The sequence below is a fragment of the Carcharhinus amblyrhynchos genome, chromosome 16, assembly GCF_965287045.1.
Source record: "Carcharhinus amblyrhynchos chromosome 16, sCarAmb.v2.hapA, whole genome shotgun sequence".
In the NCBI taxonomy this organism is placed as follows: Eukaryota; Metazoa; Chordata; class Chondrichthyes; order Carcharhiniformes; family Carcharhinidae; genus Carcharhinus; species Carcharhinus amblyrhynchos.
Genome location: NC_137339.1, coordinates 14,134,874 through 14,153,668, shown reverse-complemented (window position 1 = coordinate 14,153,668; position 18,795 = coordinate 14,134,874). Strand labels below are relative to the sequence as shown.

Below are 18,795 nucleotides of genomic sequence, written 5' to 3'. Positions count from 1 at the left end.
GCAAATCCTGCCCTGTGAGTCATTATGGAGGGAATAAATGTGTCAAGTCAGGAACGGAGGGCTGATCAAGCGAACTGCTTTGTCCTGAATGACACTGAGCTTTTGGAGTCTTGATGAAGCCATGATCATCCAGGAGAGTGGAGAATATTCCACATTCCTGACTTGTGCCTAGAAAATGGGAGGTAGGGTTTGGGGATTCAGAGCAGTAAGAATTTCTACTCTCTGACGTACTCCTATTGCCGTAGTACTTATTCAGTTCAGTTTCTAGTCAATGGCAACTCCCAGAATGTTGCCACTGGGGGACCCAGTGATAATATGTTCACTGAATATCAAGGAAAGGTGGTTAAACTCTCCCTTGTTGGAGATATGTCCGGCAGTTGTCTGGCACAAATATTACTAATGTTACTTGCACTTTATCAGCCCAGGCCTTAATGTTGTCCCAGTCTTGCATAAAAACATGGTCTGTTTCAGTAACTGAGGACTGACAAATGCTGCTGAACCTTGTGCACATCATAAGCAATCATCCACACTTCTGACTTTACGATAGAGGCGAGGTCATTGATGAAGCATCAGATAATGATTGGGCTGAGGGCACTACCCTAAGGAACCCTTGCAGCGATATGCTGGGACTGACAGACTGCCTCCAATAATCACCTTTCTTTGTGCTTGGCATGACCCCAACCAATAGAGTTTTCTTCTCGATTTCTATTAACTCAAATTTTGCCAGAACTCCTCGATTCCACAGTCAGTTAAATGCTGCCTTAATGTCAAGGGCAGTCACCCTTACCTCCCTTCTGGAGTTCAACTTTTTGTCCAAGTTTGGACCAAGGCTATAATGAGGTCAGGCACTTAGTGGCACTGGCTGAATCCAAACTGAGTATCAGGGAACAGTTTATTGCTCTGATACCATCTTCCTTCACTTTGCTAATGCATAGAAAGATGGGGCAACAATTGACCATGTTGGGTTTGCGCTGCTTTTGTGGACAGGACACATTGTCAGGTAGAAGACAGTGTACTAGAACAGCTTGGCTAGGGCACTGCTAGTTCTGGAGCACAAGTCTTCAGGCCCTTTGCAGCATCCAGCGCCCTCAGCTGTTTCTTTATATCACGTTGAGTGAATCTAACTGGCTGAAGATTGGCATCTGTGATGCTGGGGGCCATAAGAGGAGGCGGAGATGGATCATCCACCCAGCATTTCTGGCTGAAGATGGTTGCAAATTCTTCAGCCTTGACGTTTGCACTGTAACATAGTATGAATTTATTGGTTGGATAGAAGTTATTGCTATTTTCTTCTTTCTTCCCCAATCCATGCTTCTGGGCATTCCTTTCCCTCTGCTGTATTTCTTTACTCAATTCCTTTCAATATGCCACCTTCCTCTGGTCTCTAATCCAGTGAAAATGATACTTTCAAAGCCTATGGGAAACTAGAGGCCAATATTTCTACAGTACTCTTTAAAAGTGTTTGTCTGTGCAACAGTTACAGCATGTAGGAGCAGAGCTATTAAACAAACAAACATTAGGCAACAAAGTATGGATGAACAGCTTTGCAAAAATCCAGATATTCATTGTCTGGATGTTTCAGCTACTGCTAATTTCAAATCCAGCAGAAAACAAACTAAGAAAGAAATACTCATTCCTAGCACACTGTTGACAAGATCAAATGGAACACTTGCCTCCCTGGGAGCAGTTTTGCAATCTCTGCCCAGCGGTTGCCAAGGATCTTGTGCGCTTCATAAATAATTTTGTCCTCCTCTTCAGTCCAAGATGACTTCTTAACCTCAGGATTGAGATGATTGTGCCAACGCTCACGACACTGTTTGCCAAGTCTACCTTTTAGATGTCTAGCAATCAACGACCAACGTTTTGGCCCATGCTTCTGAACTAATTCAATTACCTAAATTAAAGAAAAGGAGTCAAAGATCAGTTCATTCACCCAGCTCTCTGTTTAATGGGCTATGTAACTCAGTAAATGTGTATATTTCTTTTAAATGTTCTTTGTACATCATGCCAAAGAATACAAATTACGAGATTAACAACCTGATCTCAGCCCTTTTGTCAGTATTGTTGCAGTTAGGCACAGCAATCAGGAAGAAAAGCCAGGTGATTTTTCTGTCCAGTGTTCCCATTCCTCACCCTACTGCATAACCTTGAACATAACCTATGCTTAGCATTTTACATAATTTACTGAAAGGAAAAGGGAGACTGGCACCATATAAGGAATCAGTTATAAATCCAAATCTTCAGTGGTACTGAGTTTCTGTTTTATATAAAACCATTATAAACAGATTATAATAACATTTTAAACATATTAGCTACAGGAATAAAAATAAACTATACACTCAAGGACTTACAAAAATCCATTACCATATTATCACAGAATGCAGTTGAGGCCAAAACATTGTCTGGTTTCAAGAAGAAATTAAATGTAGCTCTCGGGGGTTAAGGGATCAGGATATTGAATTCAATGATCTGCCATGACCAAAATGAATGGCAGTGCAGACCTGAAGGTCCATATCGCCTACTCCTGCTTCTAGTTTCAATGTTTCTATAAGCTTTACAGTTTCATCAATTTGTACTTTATTACCTTCTGATCTTCTTCCTTCGTCCACGGCCCCTTCACAAGCTCTGGATTCAGAACCTTCAGCCATCTATGCTGGCACTGAAGGTCAGTTCGGTTCTGCAGTAGAATCATGACAAAAAACACACATTATACAGAGGACAGGAAGTTCAGCTTTGTTTAGTTTCGTTTTACAATATCTTTCGACACCTCCAAAATTCCATCCTTGGCCTCTTCCTATTCCACTTATTTGTTGCCTCTCAACTATTGTCGAGCACAGGGTCAGTTTCTGCATGTACACTGACAACACCCAGCTCTGTCTCTCTTAAAGCCATTGGTGACTCCACCACCACCACTGTGCAGTCAAATTACTTCTCTCATATCAAGCTACAGATAAGTCATAACTTCCTGCAACTTAACACAAAGACCAAATCGATTCTGTTCAGCTTTTACCAGAAATTTCACACTCTTAACCTCTCCAATGACTCCACCATTCTACCTGCTTGCCTGCTCTAGTTGAACTTATACTACACACGCAATCGCAGCTTGTTCAACATCGAGCTAAACTTCAAACCCATATGCTGCTTGTGCCAAAACTGCTTATTTCCATCATAAAAGCAGCTGCCTCTACCATTCACTCGCCATACTGATACTGACATCCTCAGCCATTCTTTTGTTACTTCAGGCTTGACTTTTGCAAAGTTTTTCTCAATGCTCTCCAAGTTCCATTCTACAAAAATTTTAACTTGCCAAAAACTCAGATGCTATTATTCCATCTTGCATTATGTTGCATTTACCCATCAACTCATCTTTGTGGAGTATAGGAACATAGGAATTAGGAGAAGTAGGCAAATTCAACTCCTTCAAGCCTGCTCCACCATTCAATCAGACCACAGCTGATCTCTCCCTGGACTCAAATCCACCCCCACCTGTTCCCTACATCCCTTTTTAATTAGAAATATATCTATCACCTTCTTGAAATCATTCAATGATTCAGACTCCACTGCGCTACGGGGCAGCAAGTTCCCACAAATTTACCACCCTCTGCAAGAAGTAGTCCCTCCTCATCTCAGTGCTAAATCTACCGCCTCTCAACTTATACCTGTGACCTCTTGTTCTCGACTTCCCTGTAACAGGAAACATTTGGCCTACATTTACTTCATCAATCCCTTTTAAAATTTTATATACCTTGATCAGATCCCCTCTTATCCTTCTAAACTCCACAGAGTATTAACCCAAATGGTTTAATCTCTCCTCACACTTCAATCCTTTCATCCCAGACTGGACACACTGCTTCAGATGTGGTCTCACCAACACCCCATACAACTGCAACAACGTTTCTCTATTCTTATACTCATGCACTAGCCTATAATTAACCAATGTATTAAATTTATATCTTCACTCTGGATTACAAATTCTACATGGCATCATGATGCTGTTCTTTTACAGTACTACAAAATTTCCTCTGGTCACCATCATCATCCTTCAGAAAGACAGCAACTATCGCTGTCTTACTCTGAAATTCTCCATCCAACATATCATCCTTCTTACCCAAGAAAGCTCTCTCAAAACCATTCTCTATTATTTAACCTCAGCTACCTTCATTTTTATTCTTTACCATCAGTTTCAGCTGAATTATTTTGGTAAGCTCAAAATAAATTTTTAAGAACAAATTGAAAACCATTTACATCCTAAAAATAAGATATACTTAAATTTTATACTCAGTCTAAAGTAAGAAATATCAAGTACAATCCACCACCAATCCAAAGCCAATTTTTTAATTTAAATTTTTGAAATAAACAAGACAAACAAGATTTAAGAGAAAACTGAAAAAAAAATTCAAGTTTAGAATATATTAAATTATCTCATTTTTCTCAAAGAACTAACACATTTACATGAAGAAAGCCTACTTCTGCTATTCTGAGTCTTAAATAGTTTTCTGTTTTTAACTTTGCTTATTCATTGCACTCAAATATGGGTCTAGTGAGGCTGCACACAAGTGTGTCTGGGTGCATGTGCTTATGTAATTAATATGTAGGTCAGAAGATTTTTCAGCTTTACTCATGAAGAACCAGGGAAAGAACGACCACCTTCAAGCCACAATTAAAGATACTTACAGAGAAATTACTGGCTATAAATCGCCAGTCATTTTTGCCATATTGGTTGATCAGCTTCTTCAACTTTTCATCCTGTACAAACAGAAGTAAAAAAGCAAACTTAGCATGGCAACGTGATTAGTATTCTGTTGTAGACAGCATGGTCCTTTTTGAAACCTCAAAAGATTATATGGATACTCTAATGAAGAATTCTGCAGCAAAGGCAATATTAAGAGGTTTAAACAATGAAACTGAGGCCACAATTTCTGCGTTAAATTGGGTTCGCTTGTACACAGGAGAAAAAGTTGCATCGTACAGATGCCAAACCCATACCCGGGAAGCTCAGATTTACACATGTGGATTTGAGAATTTTGGATCCTAGGCCAAGCAAATACTGATAATACATCAAATAAAATAAAGTCCAAAAAATAACGAATAAAAGGATTTGATTCAAATTGCTAACCAAGGTGCCAGCTTCGAATGCAGCTAATTTTTGGGTCTATCTGAATTTTGAGATGCTGGTAAGGCGGTCGACACCGGTACTTCGTTTTTTTATCATATCTGACAAAAATAGCAATTTCCTCATTTAAGGAACGTTCGATAAACCCATTTATCACTGGGAATCAATAACAGCTCATACAACCTTTTGAAAAATATTACATGCTTTTGTTAACATATTTCATGATTCGGACGAACGATGCCATAAACAAAAGTTCCCTAAACAGAAAGGATGACCCTTTAAAATGTTTTCATTAACCTGGCTGTCACAAGACTACGAGTTCAAACATACAAATGTATATCCACCGTCAATCTACTAGAAACAGAGCAACGACCTGAAATTGGACAGCTGGTCTGATGTCCTGCAGCAGATAAAGCAGAGCAGCAGATGGCGTCACAAACTTCCTGAAATTTAAGCACTAAAACGCTATGTTTGCAACCCATTACTACTCTGGCACACACTTCAGTGCACTTCAGAATCATAAGACAAGCAGCTGCAGTGGTTATTTAAATGGAGTGAATTTGATTAACGCATTTCGGTAAGCCCAAAGGCTTGAACAGTCTCTCAAGAGTCCGAAGGGCCACAACATGCTTGAATGGTTGTACATAGCAGTGCCCAAATAAATGCATTATCGTCATGTGAAAAATAGTTCAACTTCAGCAGACATACAGGTCACCACAGCCACTTTTACTGATATGTTGCACAAATTCTACAACACATCTGCGTGCTTACAGATTGTTGCTCATACTTTGAAACAGTAGTGCCTTAGCGATTTCTGATTTTCTTTTGCAGAACCCATGCAAATCCATGATAAGATTTGGTTGTTGCTGCTGTTTCATCCACGAAGGAGCACCCTACACCTTGTCCTTTCAGTCAGAACAGATTTTCACTTTCTCATTAAACAGTAGAGTTTCATTCTGTTACTTTTCAGAGAATGTAACAAATCAACAAGTGCTAACATAATCCAGCAAGGATAAAAAGTTTTAAAAAATTAGAACAAATTAGAATTAGAACAATATTTGTTTCCAACCAAAGAGGCTATTAATTGTTTTTAAATAGAAAATTAGGAGCATGTAATATTTAATATTAGAAGAATTAGAAGTGACTAAATAATGGTCAAAAAGAAAGCCGCACAACAGAAATTTTTAGGGAGGGAATTCCAGAAGTTAAAACTAAAATTTCTCCTTCCAATGAAAAACACTAAAGGATGTTGGAGTAGATATTAAAGGATTTGGGAATAATTTGGGAAAATGGTTTATGAGCCATGATTTAAATTGTATGTCAGAGCAGGATCAAGCAGCTAAATAGCCTATTCCCTGTGTTCCTACGAGAGAATCTTTTGAGGAATTTTAATAATATTGGTCCAATACTATACAAGAATTGAATTTCTTTCATAACAGGCAGGATACTAACAAAATAAGCTCTGGAGTTTTGCTTTTTTTTGTTATAAAAATACTAAAAATAAGCAAATTAATTTCAGAGCAGATACCTCTTCTGAAGACCATTTGATTTTGAAGAACTTTGCATCTTTGTGGTCCGGGATATCACAATCCAAATCCTGCGAGGGTTCATCCCATTCTTCTCTATATACACACACATGAAAAGAAAGCACGTTCCATGATGGGAGTAGATAATATATAGATCATGAGACTTAGAGCTGAAACAGCAATTGGTAGAGTCAATACGATTAGTGTAAAAGTAGGATCAAGCAAGCTTGAATCTCTTTTGGCCACTTCGGTATATCCATGACCTGCTACCGTCGATACCCAATCAAAAAAAAAAATTACCATGTTTGCAAGTAGTTGACCCTCTTGTTTGACTAGCAATTACGGATTGCATGAAACATGCCCATGTTCCAGTCTTGAAATCCTAATTTATCCTGCAAGTTTGTTGAAGCGTCATACATTACAAGCAGCTCACGATGGGTGCCAGAACTTCCCCATTTTCCCACTCTGTTGGTTCTCACAGGGTTTTAACAATGATATAGATGGAAGAATGTGCCACTTCCGTGATTTCAGTCTGACAAGCTTTCTTGAGTTTAGAAAGAAACAAAAATATATGTAGAAATCTCAGGAAATAATTCTAGAAGATGCCTCGTGAAGTACCAAATACAAAGCTCAAAACAATTTTTTGGTAACCATGTCTCACCATTTTGATTGCATAAATGACAACGTGAACACATCAAATTATGCAACTGTAGTTTACAAATCAGTTATCAATAACCCTCCAAGATTATGATTTGTGGTATTGCTTACAACTTCTTATACACGACTGGCCTCTTCCCCTAGTTCGTCTTTTCCTTGACCCTGAAATCTTCTGTCTCTCTATTAGTATTATTCTCCGCCTATCCACCACCTCCCCAGCCCATCACCATTTCCCCCAATTTGCTTTTAAAACATTTCCCCTTGTTGTCATTTCTCTGTGATTCTACATTATTGTCCTTTGTGCAAGTCACTCGTTGTCCCTGCCACTTAATTTCTGTACATTTCTCACTTTCTTGTCATAGTACCCTACCCTGTTTGCATATAACTTTTTTTTCAGACTGACTTGCACATGGAGTCATAGAGGTTTACAGCACGGAAACAGGCCCTTTGGCCCAAACTGTCCAACCCCTAAGCTAGCCCCAATTGCCTGTATTTGGCCCATATCCCTCTATACCCATCGTACCCATGTAACTATCTAAATGCTTTTTAAGACAAAATTGTACCCGCCTCTCCTACTACTTCTGGCAGCTTGTTCCAGACACTCACCACCCTCTGTGTGAAAAAATTGCCCCTCTGGACACTTCTGTATCTCTCCCCTCTCATCTTAAATCTATATCCTCTAGTTTTAGACTCCCCTACCTTTGGGAAAAGATGTTGACTATCTACTTTATCTACACCCCTCATTATTTTACAGACCTCTACAAGGTCATCCCTCAGCCTTCTACTCTCCAGGAAAAAAAAGGCAGAGTCTATCCAGCCTCTCCTTATAACTCAATCCATCAAGTCCCGGTAGCATCCTAGTAAATCTTTTCTGCACTCTTTTCTAGTTTAATAATATCCTTTCTATAATAGGATGACCAGAACTGTACACAGTACTCCAAGTGTGGCCTTACAAATGTCTTGTACAACTTCAACAAAACATCCAAATTCCTGTATTCAATGTTCTGACCAATGAAACCAAGCACACTGAATGTTCTCTGTCCAGCTGGGGCTCCTCTTTCAAGGAGCTACGAACTGTACCCCTAGATCTCTTTGTTCTGTAACTCTCCAAAGCCCTACCATTAACTAAGTCCTGCTCTGGTTCAATCTACCAAAATGCATCACCTCGTACTCATCCAAATTAAACTCTATCTGTCATTTGTCAGCCCATTGGCCCAATTGATCAAGATCCCATTGCAATCTAAGATAACCTTTTTCACTGTCCACTATGCCACTAATCTTGGTGTCATCTGCAAACTTACTAACCATGCCTCCTAGAGTCTCATCCAAATCATTAATATAAATGACAAATAACAGTAGACCTGGCACTTGCTCCTTTTATCTCCCATTTAGGTCAGGAGAGAAACCCTGGGTTCCAAATTCCAGTCAGCATCCAGATTGCTGCTGTGACTGTTGACTTGCCACTTTCATGAAAGAGGATGACACAAGACCAAGGCTGGGAGGCAGTGAGGGTCAGTATTATGTTGAGGGAATGAGGAGCTGGAGTTTGGTACCAGAAAGTGTTGGAATGGTGCTGGTTACAGAACTTGTCTGTTAAAGAAGTCTTCATAGTTTTCTGCATGTTAACAGCAAGTCTTTAGTAACTACTTATATCTAAATACAAATATTCAGTAAAGAATACAGGCATGGAGCTATCTCTATTTCTCAACAGGTCTCTGACCAACACCACACTGATCCTAGGTCTAGGATCATACGTCTTCCTACATCAGTGTGCACACTGCACTGTGCTCGGTCCCACATTAACCCTGTATTTACCAGAACCTGACACTACACTTCCTCAAGTCTTTATTACATGGATATAGAGAGTTACATTATTTTACTTCAAGTCTTACATTGTTACACATTTTATGCATTTACCTCATTACAAACATAACGCTATTAGGGTTAACAACATTCTCCTAACCCCATCTCCTCTCTTCCTGTTCTTGAAGTTAAAGGTTCAGGCAGTCTGGAGGCATTCTACACCTTCCAAATCTCATTCGCCGTTCTACTAGAAGAGTGGGAGGCACGATTGGTTTTGGTTCTTGTTGATGGCTTGGAGGTTGGACTGGCATTTGGATACGCTTTCATTCTATTCTTCCACTGCTTGATGTTGAACCATGCCTAGTTGGTTTTGCCATTGTGTTGATCCATGGCTCCTGTTACTCTCCATCATCTCTCACCGGATGGATGAACATGGTATTTGTCACGTTGGCACTGCTTCTCCTCCTTTCTCCGTGTGGATCTCCCCAAAGCCCTGAGGCTGACGAAGAGCATTCTTGGAGTGAGAACATTTAGTGGCATGCTCATCTCTACTTTTTGTCAGTAGCATGACACTGCTACCAGGTCCCATCATCTCTTGTGGTTTTTGCACACTGGCTGGAGATTGCATTGTGTGTACAGTGGTTGCATATTGACCAACTGTACCATCATCGTATTTGGAGATAGACTGATCATTCTTTGATACAGCTTCCTCTGGAAGTGCAACGGTAATCTTACGGGTGGCAGGTTGGTCTGACCATTGGACTCTTTACTGAACCTACAACGATAATGGACAAACCTGCTCCACAAAGAGACTTTGAACCTGAAATCATAGTCTGAATACATTTTAGTATTTGAGTGCTTGGAATGTGTTCTGGCTAACAATACTGCAGTCTTGGCATCCTCCACCATCTAGAAGAGATCCAGGGCTATGCAGACATCCCTATGCAAGAGAAAGGCTGTTGTAGATGACACACCAGCTCCAAAACCTCAGTCGTTTCAGGATCATGCCAATGACCGGAAACTGGACGCACCCTATCCTGCAAAGCGGAGTGTCTATTGTTCAAAGCCTTCGAGGCATGGTTCCCCATTGGACAGGACTGAGAGACTGGCTGCTGATCCTAATGTAAACATTTATTAGTGACCATTTACCAGGATGTTACCATTCCAAAATGAAGACCACAATCATTGACTTAGCCCATGAAGCATGGCAGTCTCTATTGGATTTTCAGTCTTGACTCCACATTTGGGCTATCCGGCAAACTGTGCAAGTCAAAACACCTACACTGCACAAAGTATTCCTATCTGTTGTAGGTAAAGCATTAGGCTGTGGTTGCAGGACATTGATCTTTCCGGTGAGGATGCTTCACATTGCACCACTGGCAAGGTCACTCTGCTGGGGGATTCAGGGATTGCTTTCCCTGACTTGACTTGGCTCTATGTTGTTGTAATCTGATAAGCTATACTGAGGGTTGGCTTTTACCTCACGTCATGTTCACTTCCTACAGGACTTCCCCGTTACTTGTGTAGCTCAGACAGTCTAACTGCCTGGATTGCCTTGTCTAGGGTTAGTTCATCTTTGCCTTTTGGAAGGTCAGAAAGTGAACCATCTGGAATACTCAGCACTATTCTGTCCCTGAGGAATACAGACTTTAAATCTCTATGTACATACCCCTCTACCACCCTGTAGAGATCATTTATGAATGAATCAACAAGCTCCCCTGGCAGTTGAACACTCCTACTGAATTTAGTTCCATCTGATATTTTGTCAGATTGCGAGGTGAAATAAATATCAGAGGATTTTAGAACCGAGTCAGATTTGGAAGATGATTCATTATCATCCTGTCATGTAATATCACCTGCAACTGGTCCTATTGAATGAAGTGTTATTTACCCTTCTTCTGACTTTTTATTTAAATTATAGAGAAGACTGGCAAGACTGTTCCCTTCCTGGTGGCGAACACTTCAGCAGTCACGGGCATTCGGCCTCTGACCTTCAGGTAAGCGTTCTCCAAGGTGGCCTTCATGACACACGACAGCGCAGAGTCACTGAGCAGAGACTGATAGCCAAGTTCCGCACACACGAGGACGGTCTCAACCGGGATCTTTGGTTCATGTCGCATTATCTGTAACCCCAATGACTTGCCTGGGTTTGCAAAACCTCACTTACTGTACTGTCTGCAGACAATACACATCTCTTTAACCTATGCCTAATGTTCTTTCCACTCACGTCTGCATCTTTAAGACTTGAATAGCAGGTTAGTTGTAAAGACTCGCATTCTAATCAGTAATCTGTAAACTGTCTGTGCTGTTATATGCTCTGTCTGAGGCCAGAACTCTCCATTCACCTGACAAAGGGGCAAACCCAAAAGCTTGTGAGTTTACTATCAAATAAATTGGTTGGACTTTAACCTGGCGCTGTGAGACTTCTTACTGTGTTTACCCCAGTCCAATGCCAGCATCGCCACATCACTTAAGCTAGACAGGGGCCAATATACAACAGATGGTAAAGATCAGGTGTAGAACATTTTGAAGCTATTTTGCTTCTGCTTTCCAATGTCATTTATTTTGGGTATCGGTATCTGCACACATGAACTGAACCTGGAAAAGCAGCACAAGGGAGACAAATACGAACCTATGCATTGCAGGGAAAGCTCATCTGAAAGAGTTGGATCAGGATTTATAGCCAAATACTAACAGCAATGAGGCTTCAAAAACAATTGTCTTAAGTGAACAGGCATCTTATTACTGATGCAGATGAGGCCTCCCCAAATAAGTATTGACAGTTAGATAAGAACAGGTGGCTAATCTGGCAACAGATTGCAAGCCCAACAAAACTTTGAAGCAAATTCTGTCAACTTTTAAATAATTAAGAATTGACAGCAGGAAAACCAAGCTCCTGTTGTAGTCAGCACTTGCTTACGGCTAAAATGTGTTTGGGAAAGAAAAACTGTACACTAGTGTTCAATATTTTCCTCACAGCAGCATTTGCAAAAAAATCAATTCAAAATTATCTTGGCCTTCCAAACAACAAGTTATTTGTTAAACATTTCATCACCAAATTATCTTTTCTGTAGGCAATCAAACACATGCACAAAACATTGCAAGTTATTAAAGCTAAAATATTAAATTGAGAACTGAAGGGATAATTTGAAGCCTCAACCAAAAATGAATAGTTATCCGTGTTTACCATCATTTTTCTTGTTTAAAACAAAAAAAAACACACTAAGAAAACCTTTGTGCTCATGCTATTTTTTTAATTAGAGATAAACTGGAGCATATGTCCTTAGTTTTACAAATTCCATTCGTGTGGTGTTGTTGCTAACTTCAGGATGCCCCAAAGCAATTCACAGCTGATACCTGAACTGTGCTCACTGCTGTAGCATGGTAAACAAGGCAGCCAAACAGTGCACAGCCAGATTCCACAAACAACAATGTAATAGTGACCAGATATAGCATTCCAAGGACAAAAGTTGACAGACAGCAGTCCAGGAATAAAAGTTGGCCAGGACAGCAAAGGATCTTTTACACCCACCTAAGAGGAAAGACTCATCAGCAGCACCCCCTCAGTCTTATACTGGAGTGTCAGCCTTGATTATGTACTCAAGTATCTGGAGTGGGATTTGAAACCACAATCTTGGGACAAAAGAGCTATCCATTGACACCTACAAGGGAACCCATTAAAAGTTTCCACCTTAATTTAAATGGAGAGAAAAGAAGTCAGGTTCTATTAAAAATGTACACTCCTCCTTTCTATAGGGTGACACTGTGGTTAGCACTGCTGCCTCACAATGCTAGGAGCCCTGGTTTGATTCCCAGTTTGGATCACTGTCTGTGCAGAGTCTGCACATCCTCCCTGTGTCTGCATGGGTTTCCTCCCACAATCCAAAGGACCTGCTGGTTAGGTGCACTGGCCATGCTAAATTCACCCTCAGTGTACCCAAACAGGCGTCAGAGTGTGGCTCCATGGGGATTTTCACAAGTGTCAATGTAAGCCTCTTGTCACACTAATAAATAAACTTTAAACTTTTTTTCGCCTCCTAGGATCAATGCTGATTCTAACAAGAAAATTAGTGCTTCAAAAGGAACAGGAACAATAATTTCCCAGCTGATCCTCTCAGAACATTTTTTAAATTATAAATTTTAAAAACTTATTAGAACCCCTCCAACTTGCCTTGTGGGGAAAGACCCCAGCCCCACTATCAGGCTGTGAAGGGGGGACAGCGGGGGAGAGGGAGAGGTGCGGGGCGGGGGAGAGGGAGAGGTTCGGGGGTGGGGGGGGGGGAGGAGGTGGTTCGGGGGGGGGGAGGGGGAGGAGGTGGTTCGGGGGGGGAGGGGGAGGAGGTGGTTCGGGGGGGGGGGGGAGGGGGAGGAGGTGGTTCGGGGGGGGGGAGGAGGTGGTTCGGGGGGGGAGGTGGTGGGGGTTCGGGGGAGGTGGTTCGGGGGGGAGGTTCGGGGGGGGGGAGGAGGTGGTTCGGGGGGGAGGTTCGGGGGGGGCACGGGGGGAGGTTCGGGGGGGGCACGGGGGGAGGTTCGGGGGGGCCACGGGGGGAGGTTCGGGGGGGCCACGGGGGGAGGTTCGGGGGGGCCACGGGGGGAGGTTCGGGGGGGCCACGGGGGGAGGTTCGGGGGGGCCACGGGGGGAGGTTCGGGGGGGGCACGGGGGGAGGTTCGGGGGGGGCACGGGGGGGGCACGGGGGGAGGTTCGGGGGGGGCACGGGGGGAGGTTCGGGGGGGGCACGGGGGGAGGTTCGGGGGGGGCACGGGGGGAGGTTCGGGGGGGGGCACGGGGGGAGGTTCGGGGGGGGCACGGGGGGAGGTTCGGGGGGGGCACGGGGGGAGGTTCGGGGGGGGCACGGGGGGAGGTTCGGGGGGGGCACGGGGGGAGGTTCGGGGGGGGCACGGGGGGAGGTTCGGGGGGGGCACGGGGGGAGGTTCGGGGGGGGCACGGGGGGAGGTTCGGGGGGGGCACGGGGGGAGGTTCGGGGGGGGCACGGGGGGAGGTTCGGGGGGGGCACGGGGGGAGGTTCGGGGGGGGCACGGGGGGAGGTTCGGGGGGGGCACGGGGGGAGGTTCGGGGGGGGCACGGGGGGAGGTTCGGGGGGGGCACGGGGGGAGGTTCGGGGGGGGCACGGGGGGAGGTTCGGGGGGGGCACGGGGGGAGGTTCGGGGGGGGCACGGGGGGAGGTTCGGGGGGAGGGGTGTTTCGGGGCGGGGGGGGAGGTTGTTGGGGTCTCCCGGGCAGTTTGCTGCGAGTTTCTTACCCGAGGTTTTGCTGGGCCATGGGGGGGGGGGGACAGCGGGGCCCAGGGGAAGCTCAGCCGCCTCAGGGTAACTGCAGCCTGGCGATCACCCAGCGCCGTCCACCCGCATTCCCTTCAGCACACACGCACAGCAGCCGCTCTGACCGGGGGGTGCGGGGAGGGGGGAGGGGCTTTGCTGCTCCGGTTTCTGCCCCGTTCCCGCTCGAGCTCCTTCCAAAAACCCGCCAAACGCGCCGCTCCCGGCCGCCGGCCTCTGCGCCTGCGCACTCACTCACAGACTCACCTCCCCTCCCCCTGCCCTGGTCCCGCCCCCTCCTCCCCCTGTCCTGGTCCCGCCCCCTCCTCCCCCTGCCCTGGTCCCGCCCCCTCCTCCCCACTTCTCACCCTCCCTTGTCTCAGAGTATCCATCAATTACCAGCAGAACTGTAGAACATAGAACAGTGCAGCACAGTACAGGCTCTTCGGCCCTTAATGTTATGCCTAGCTATCCCACCCCCTATAATTCTGGTGTGCTCCATGTGCCGATCCAATAACCACTTCCTAAAGTGTCCGACTCGCTATTACAGCCGGCAGTGTACTCCACACCCCAACCACTCTCTGAGTGAAGAATCTACCTCCAACATAAGAAACAGGAGCAGGAGTAGGCCATCTAGCCCTTCGAGCCTGCCCCGCCATTCAATAAGATCATGGCTGATCTGTCGTGGCTCAGTTCCACATTCCCGCCCTCTCCCCATAACCCTTAATCCCCTCTCTTATCAAAAACCCATCAACCCGCATCTTAAAAATATTTAGCGAGGTAGCCTCCACCACTTCAACGGGTACAGCTGCAGCCACCCGAGCAAATAGTCTCTGCACATCCACTGTAATTACCCCACTCCGTCATCTTATAAACCTCTATTAAGTCACCTTTCAACCTCCTCCACTCTAAAGAGAAAAGCCCCAGTTCCCTCAACCTTTCCTCATTAGACCTACTCTCCAAACCAGGCAGCATTCTGGTAAATCTCCTCTGCACTCTCTCCAATGCTTCCACATTCTTCTTATAGTGAGGTGACCAGAACTGAATACAATATTCCAAATGTGGTCTTACCAACGTCTGGTATAGTTGCAGCATAACCCCACGGCTCTTAAACTCAAACCCCCTGTTAATAAACGCTGACACACTATAAGCCTTCTTCACGACTCTATCCACTTGAGTGGCAACCTGCAGAGATCTGTGGATATGAACCCCAAGATCTCTCTGTTCCTCCACATTCCTCAGAACCCTGTCATTGACCCTATAATCCACATTCATGTTTGTCCTACCAAAATGAATCACCTCACGCTTATCAGGGTTAAACCCCATCTGCCACTTTTCGGCCTAGCTCTGCATCTTATCAATGTCTCTTTGCAGCTTACAACAGCCCTCCACCTCATCCACTACTCCACCAATCTTGGTGTCATCAGCAAATTTACTAACCCACCCTTCAGCCCCCTTTTCCAAGTCAACTATGTCACAAGGTTTCATGTTTTTATACTAAATCAAACTTTACGAAACAAAGTAAGCACTATTAACTTAACACTATAGTTTATAAACACTTATGCTTCTACTTTTGGGTTCCCCTGTTATCCTACAACATCTTGTAAGTTAATTCACTTTTCCTCTGGGACCAATGTAAAAGTTAGATCACTGCTTTCCGGAATTCAGTCTGATTTATTTTCAGTGTTCCTGTCATTTGCCAATGTGCAATATTTTGTGGGGGTCTCCCATTAGCTTTTGGTTAAGAACCCTTCTGATTTCTTTATTGACCTCGTGACTCTGGATTCCACAGCTCAAGAATGGACCTCCTCATGACTCCATCACAAAACACAGTGGCACAATGGTTAGAACATACGAATATAAGAAATAGGAGCAGGAGTAGGCCATCTAGCCCTCTGCTGCCTCACAGCGCCAGGGATCCAGGTTCAATTCTGGTCTTGGGTCACTACCTGTGTGGAATTTGCATGTTCTCTCCATGTGTGCGTGGGTTTCCTCTGGGTGTTCCAGTTTCTTCCCACAGTCCAAAGATCTGCAGGTTAGGTTGATTGGCTATGCTAAATTGACCCTAGTGTCAGTGGGATTAGCAGGGTAGATAAGTGGGGTTGCAGCAATTGGCCTGGATGAGATTGTGGTTGGTGCAGACTTGATGGGCTGAATGTCCTCCTTCTGCACTGTAGGGATGGTTCTATGGTTCTATGACAACACCCTTAGTTTTCAAATGCCGCTGAAACAAAGCTGATTACTTCTGGAACTACAACTGCAACAGCGTTTAATGTAGATTTCTTCTTTTAGCTTCCAACAAAACAAATCTTCCAGTCATGTATCCCTTTCCAGCTTTCTATTTTCTGAATATAAACTCGCACTCCCAGGCTGCATTATGGATGAAAGATCTAGCATATTTTTCATAATGTGTTGCTTCATCCTTAAAATGACAAAGCTAGAGCTCAGAATAGACTGGGCAAACCCAACTACATTCCTCGCTTGCTCCAAAAACAAAATTCAAAATCCAATTGAATCCAATTCATAGTCCCCACAAGAGAAACAAAGAAGATTCAAACTGGCAAGATAAGATATTGCACCCCATCTTGATCTTAGCCAAAAAATCAAGAAGCGATGATAGAGCTAGCATTTAATCTACTTCAGTTGTAGGTCTGGCTTTCTCTCTCAACTTCCAAGGAGCTATAAGCTACGTGAGACACAGTCTCTTAGCTGCTTTTTCAAACGTGAACCAATCTTGCCTGCTGGCTATGTCCTAATTGAATTTACAAAGATAAACTCAAAATAATGAATGTCACTAAACTCCACCCATTTCTATGACAATGTGACATGCATAGTCCTTTTCCAGGTAAAATGTAAACTTACTACCTTTTAATTCCAAAATTTTCTTTAATTCTGGGAAATGACAAGAATAACTTGAATAACTGCAAACATTAGACAGCAATCAATAAGGATAGGCAACTACACCTCCTTTGCGGTTATGCTGAACACCGGCATTCCACAAGACTGTGTCCTTACTATGCACTTTATACACCTATGACTGTGTGGCCAAATTTCCCTCCACCTTGATTTTCAGTTTGCTGACGACACCATCGTAATGGATTGGATTTCAAACAATGGTGAGACAGAGTAGAGGAAAGAAAAAGAGAATCTGGTGAAATAGTGCAACGACAATAATCTCTCCCTCAATGTCAGTAAAACGAAGGAGGTGGTCATTGACTGGCCAAGGCCTTAAACAAGTTTTTTGTGTCAATCTTCATGGTGGACGACACAAATAGCTTACCGAAAATTGATGGTCATGGGACTGTAGGGGGTGAGGACCTTAAAATGATTACTATTACTAAAAAGGTATGCTTGGTAGGCTAATGGGACTAAAGGTAGACAAGTCCCCGGGCCCAGATGGAATGCATCTCAGGGTACTAAAAGAAATGGCAGAAATAATAGCAGATGCGTTAGTTGTAATTTATCAAAATTCGCTGGACTCTGGAGAGGTACCAGCTGATTGGAAAACAGCTAATGTGACACCACTGTTTAAAAAAGGAGGTAGACAAAAGGTGGATAACTAAGGCCAGTTAGCTTAACATCCATAGTTGGGAAACTGCTGGAATCCATCATTAAAGAAGAAATAGCAGAACACCTGGAAAAGAATGGTTCAATCAAGCAGACGCAGCATGGATTCATGAAGGGAAAGTCGTGTTTGAAAAATTTACTGGATTTTTATGAAGATGTAACGAGTGCGGTTGACAGGGGGGAACTGGTGGATGTGGTGTTTTTATATTTCCAGAAGTCATTTGATAAGGTGCCTCACAAAAGGTTACTGCAAAAGATTAAGGTACATGGACTTGGGGGTAAAGCGTTAGCATGGATTAAGGATTGTCTATCTAACTGGAAGCAGGGAGTTGGAATAAATGGGTGCTTTTCCGGTTGGCAGTTGGTGACTAGTGGCGTGCCGCAGGGCTGGGGCTGGGGCCTCAACTGTTTACCATATACATAGATGATCTGGAGGAGGAGACCGTGTATAGGGTAACAAAGTTTGTGGATGACACAAAGACGAGTGGGAAAGCGAATTGCGTGGAGGACGTGGAAAGTCTGCAGAGAGATTTGGATAGGTTAAGTGAGTGGGTGAGGATCTGGCAGGTGGAGTATAAAGTTGGCAAATGTGAGGTTATCCACTTTGGAAGGAATAATAGTAAAATGGACTATTATTTAAATGGTGAAAAATTACAACGTGCTACTGTGCAGAGGGACCTGGGGATCCTTGTGCATGAATCGCAAAAAACTCAGTTTGCAGGTGCAGCAGGTGATCAAGAAGGCAAATGGAATGTTGGCCTTTATTGCAAGGAGGATGGAGTATAACAGCAGGGAGGTCTTGCTGCAATTGTACGAGGTATTGGTGAGGCCGCAACTAGAGTACTGTGTGCA

General features: G+C 43.8%; 1 protein-coding gene across 3 annotated transcripts in view; it reads right to left on the bottom strand.

Moving 5' to 3' along the window:
* The window catches only part of mybl2b (MYB proto-oncogene like 2b), a 36,608-nt gene extending 22,024 nt beyond the window's left edge, over positions 1–14,584 (bottom strand). For all 3 annotated transcript variants that reach the window (XM_080204734.1, XM_080204736.1, XM_080204737.1), the window contains exons 1-5: positions 14,361–14,584; positions 6,642–6,735; positions 4,675–4,746; positions 2,585–2,677; positions 1,674–1,894 (exon numbers count right to left, since the gene is read on the bottom strand). In XM_080204734.1, the coding sequence (XP_080060860.1) occupies positions 1,674–1,894; positions 2,585–2,677; positions 4,675–4,746; positions 6,642–6,735; positions 14,361–14,380 (500 nt within the window). In that variant the 5' untranslated portion in view covers positions 14,381–14,584. The remainder of the gene's footprint in view (positions 1–1,673; positions 1,895–2,584; positions 2,678–4,674; positions 4,747–6,641; positions 6,736–14,360) is intronic.
* Positions 14,585–18,795: the final 4,211 nt, after the last annotated feature.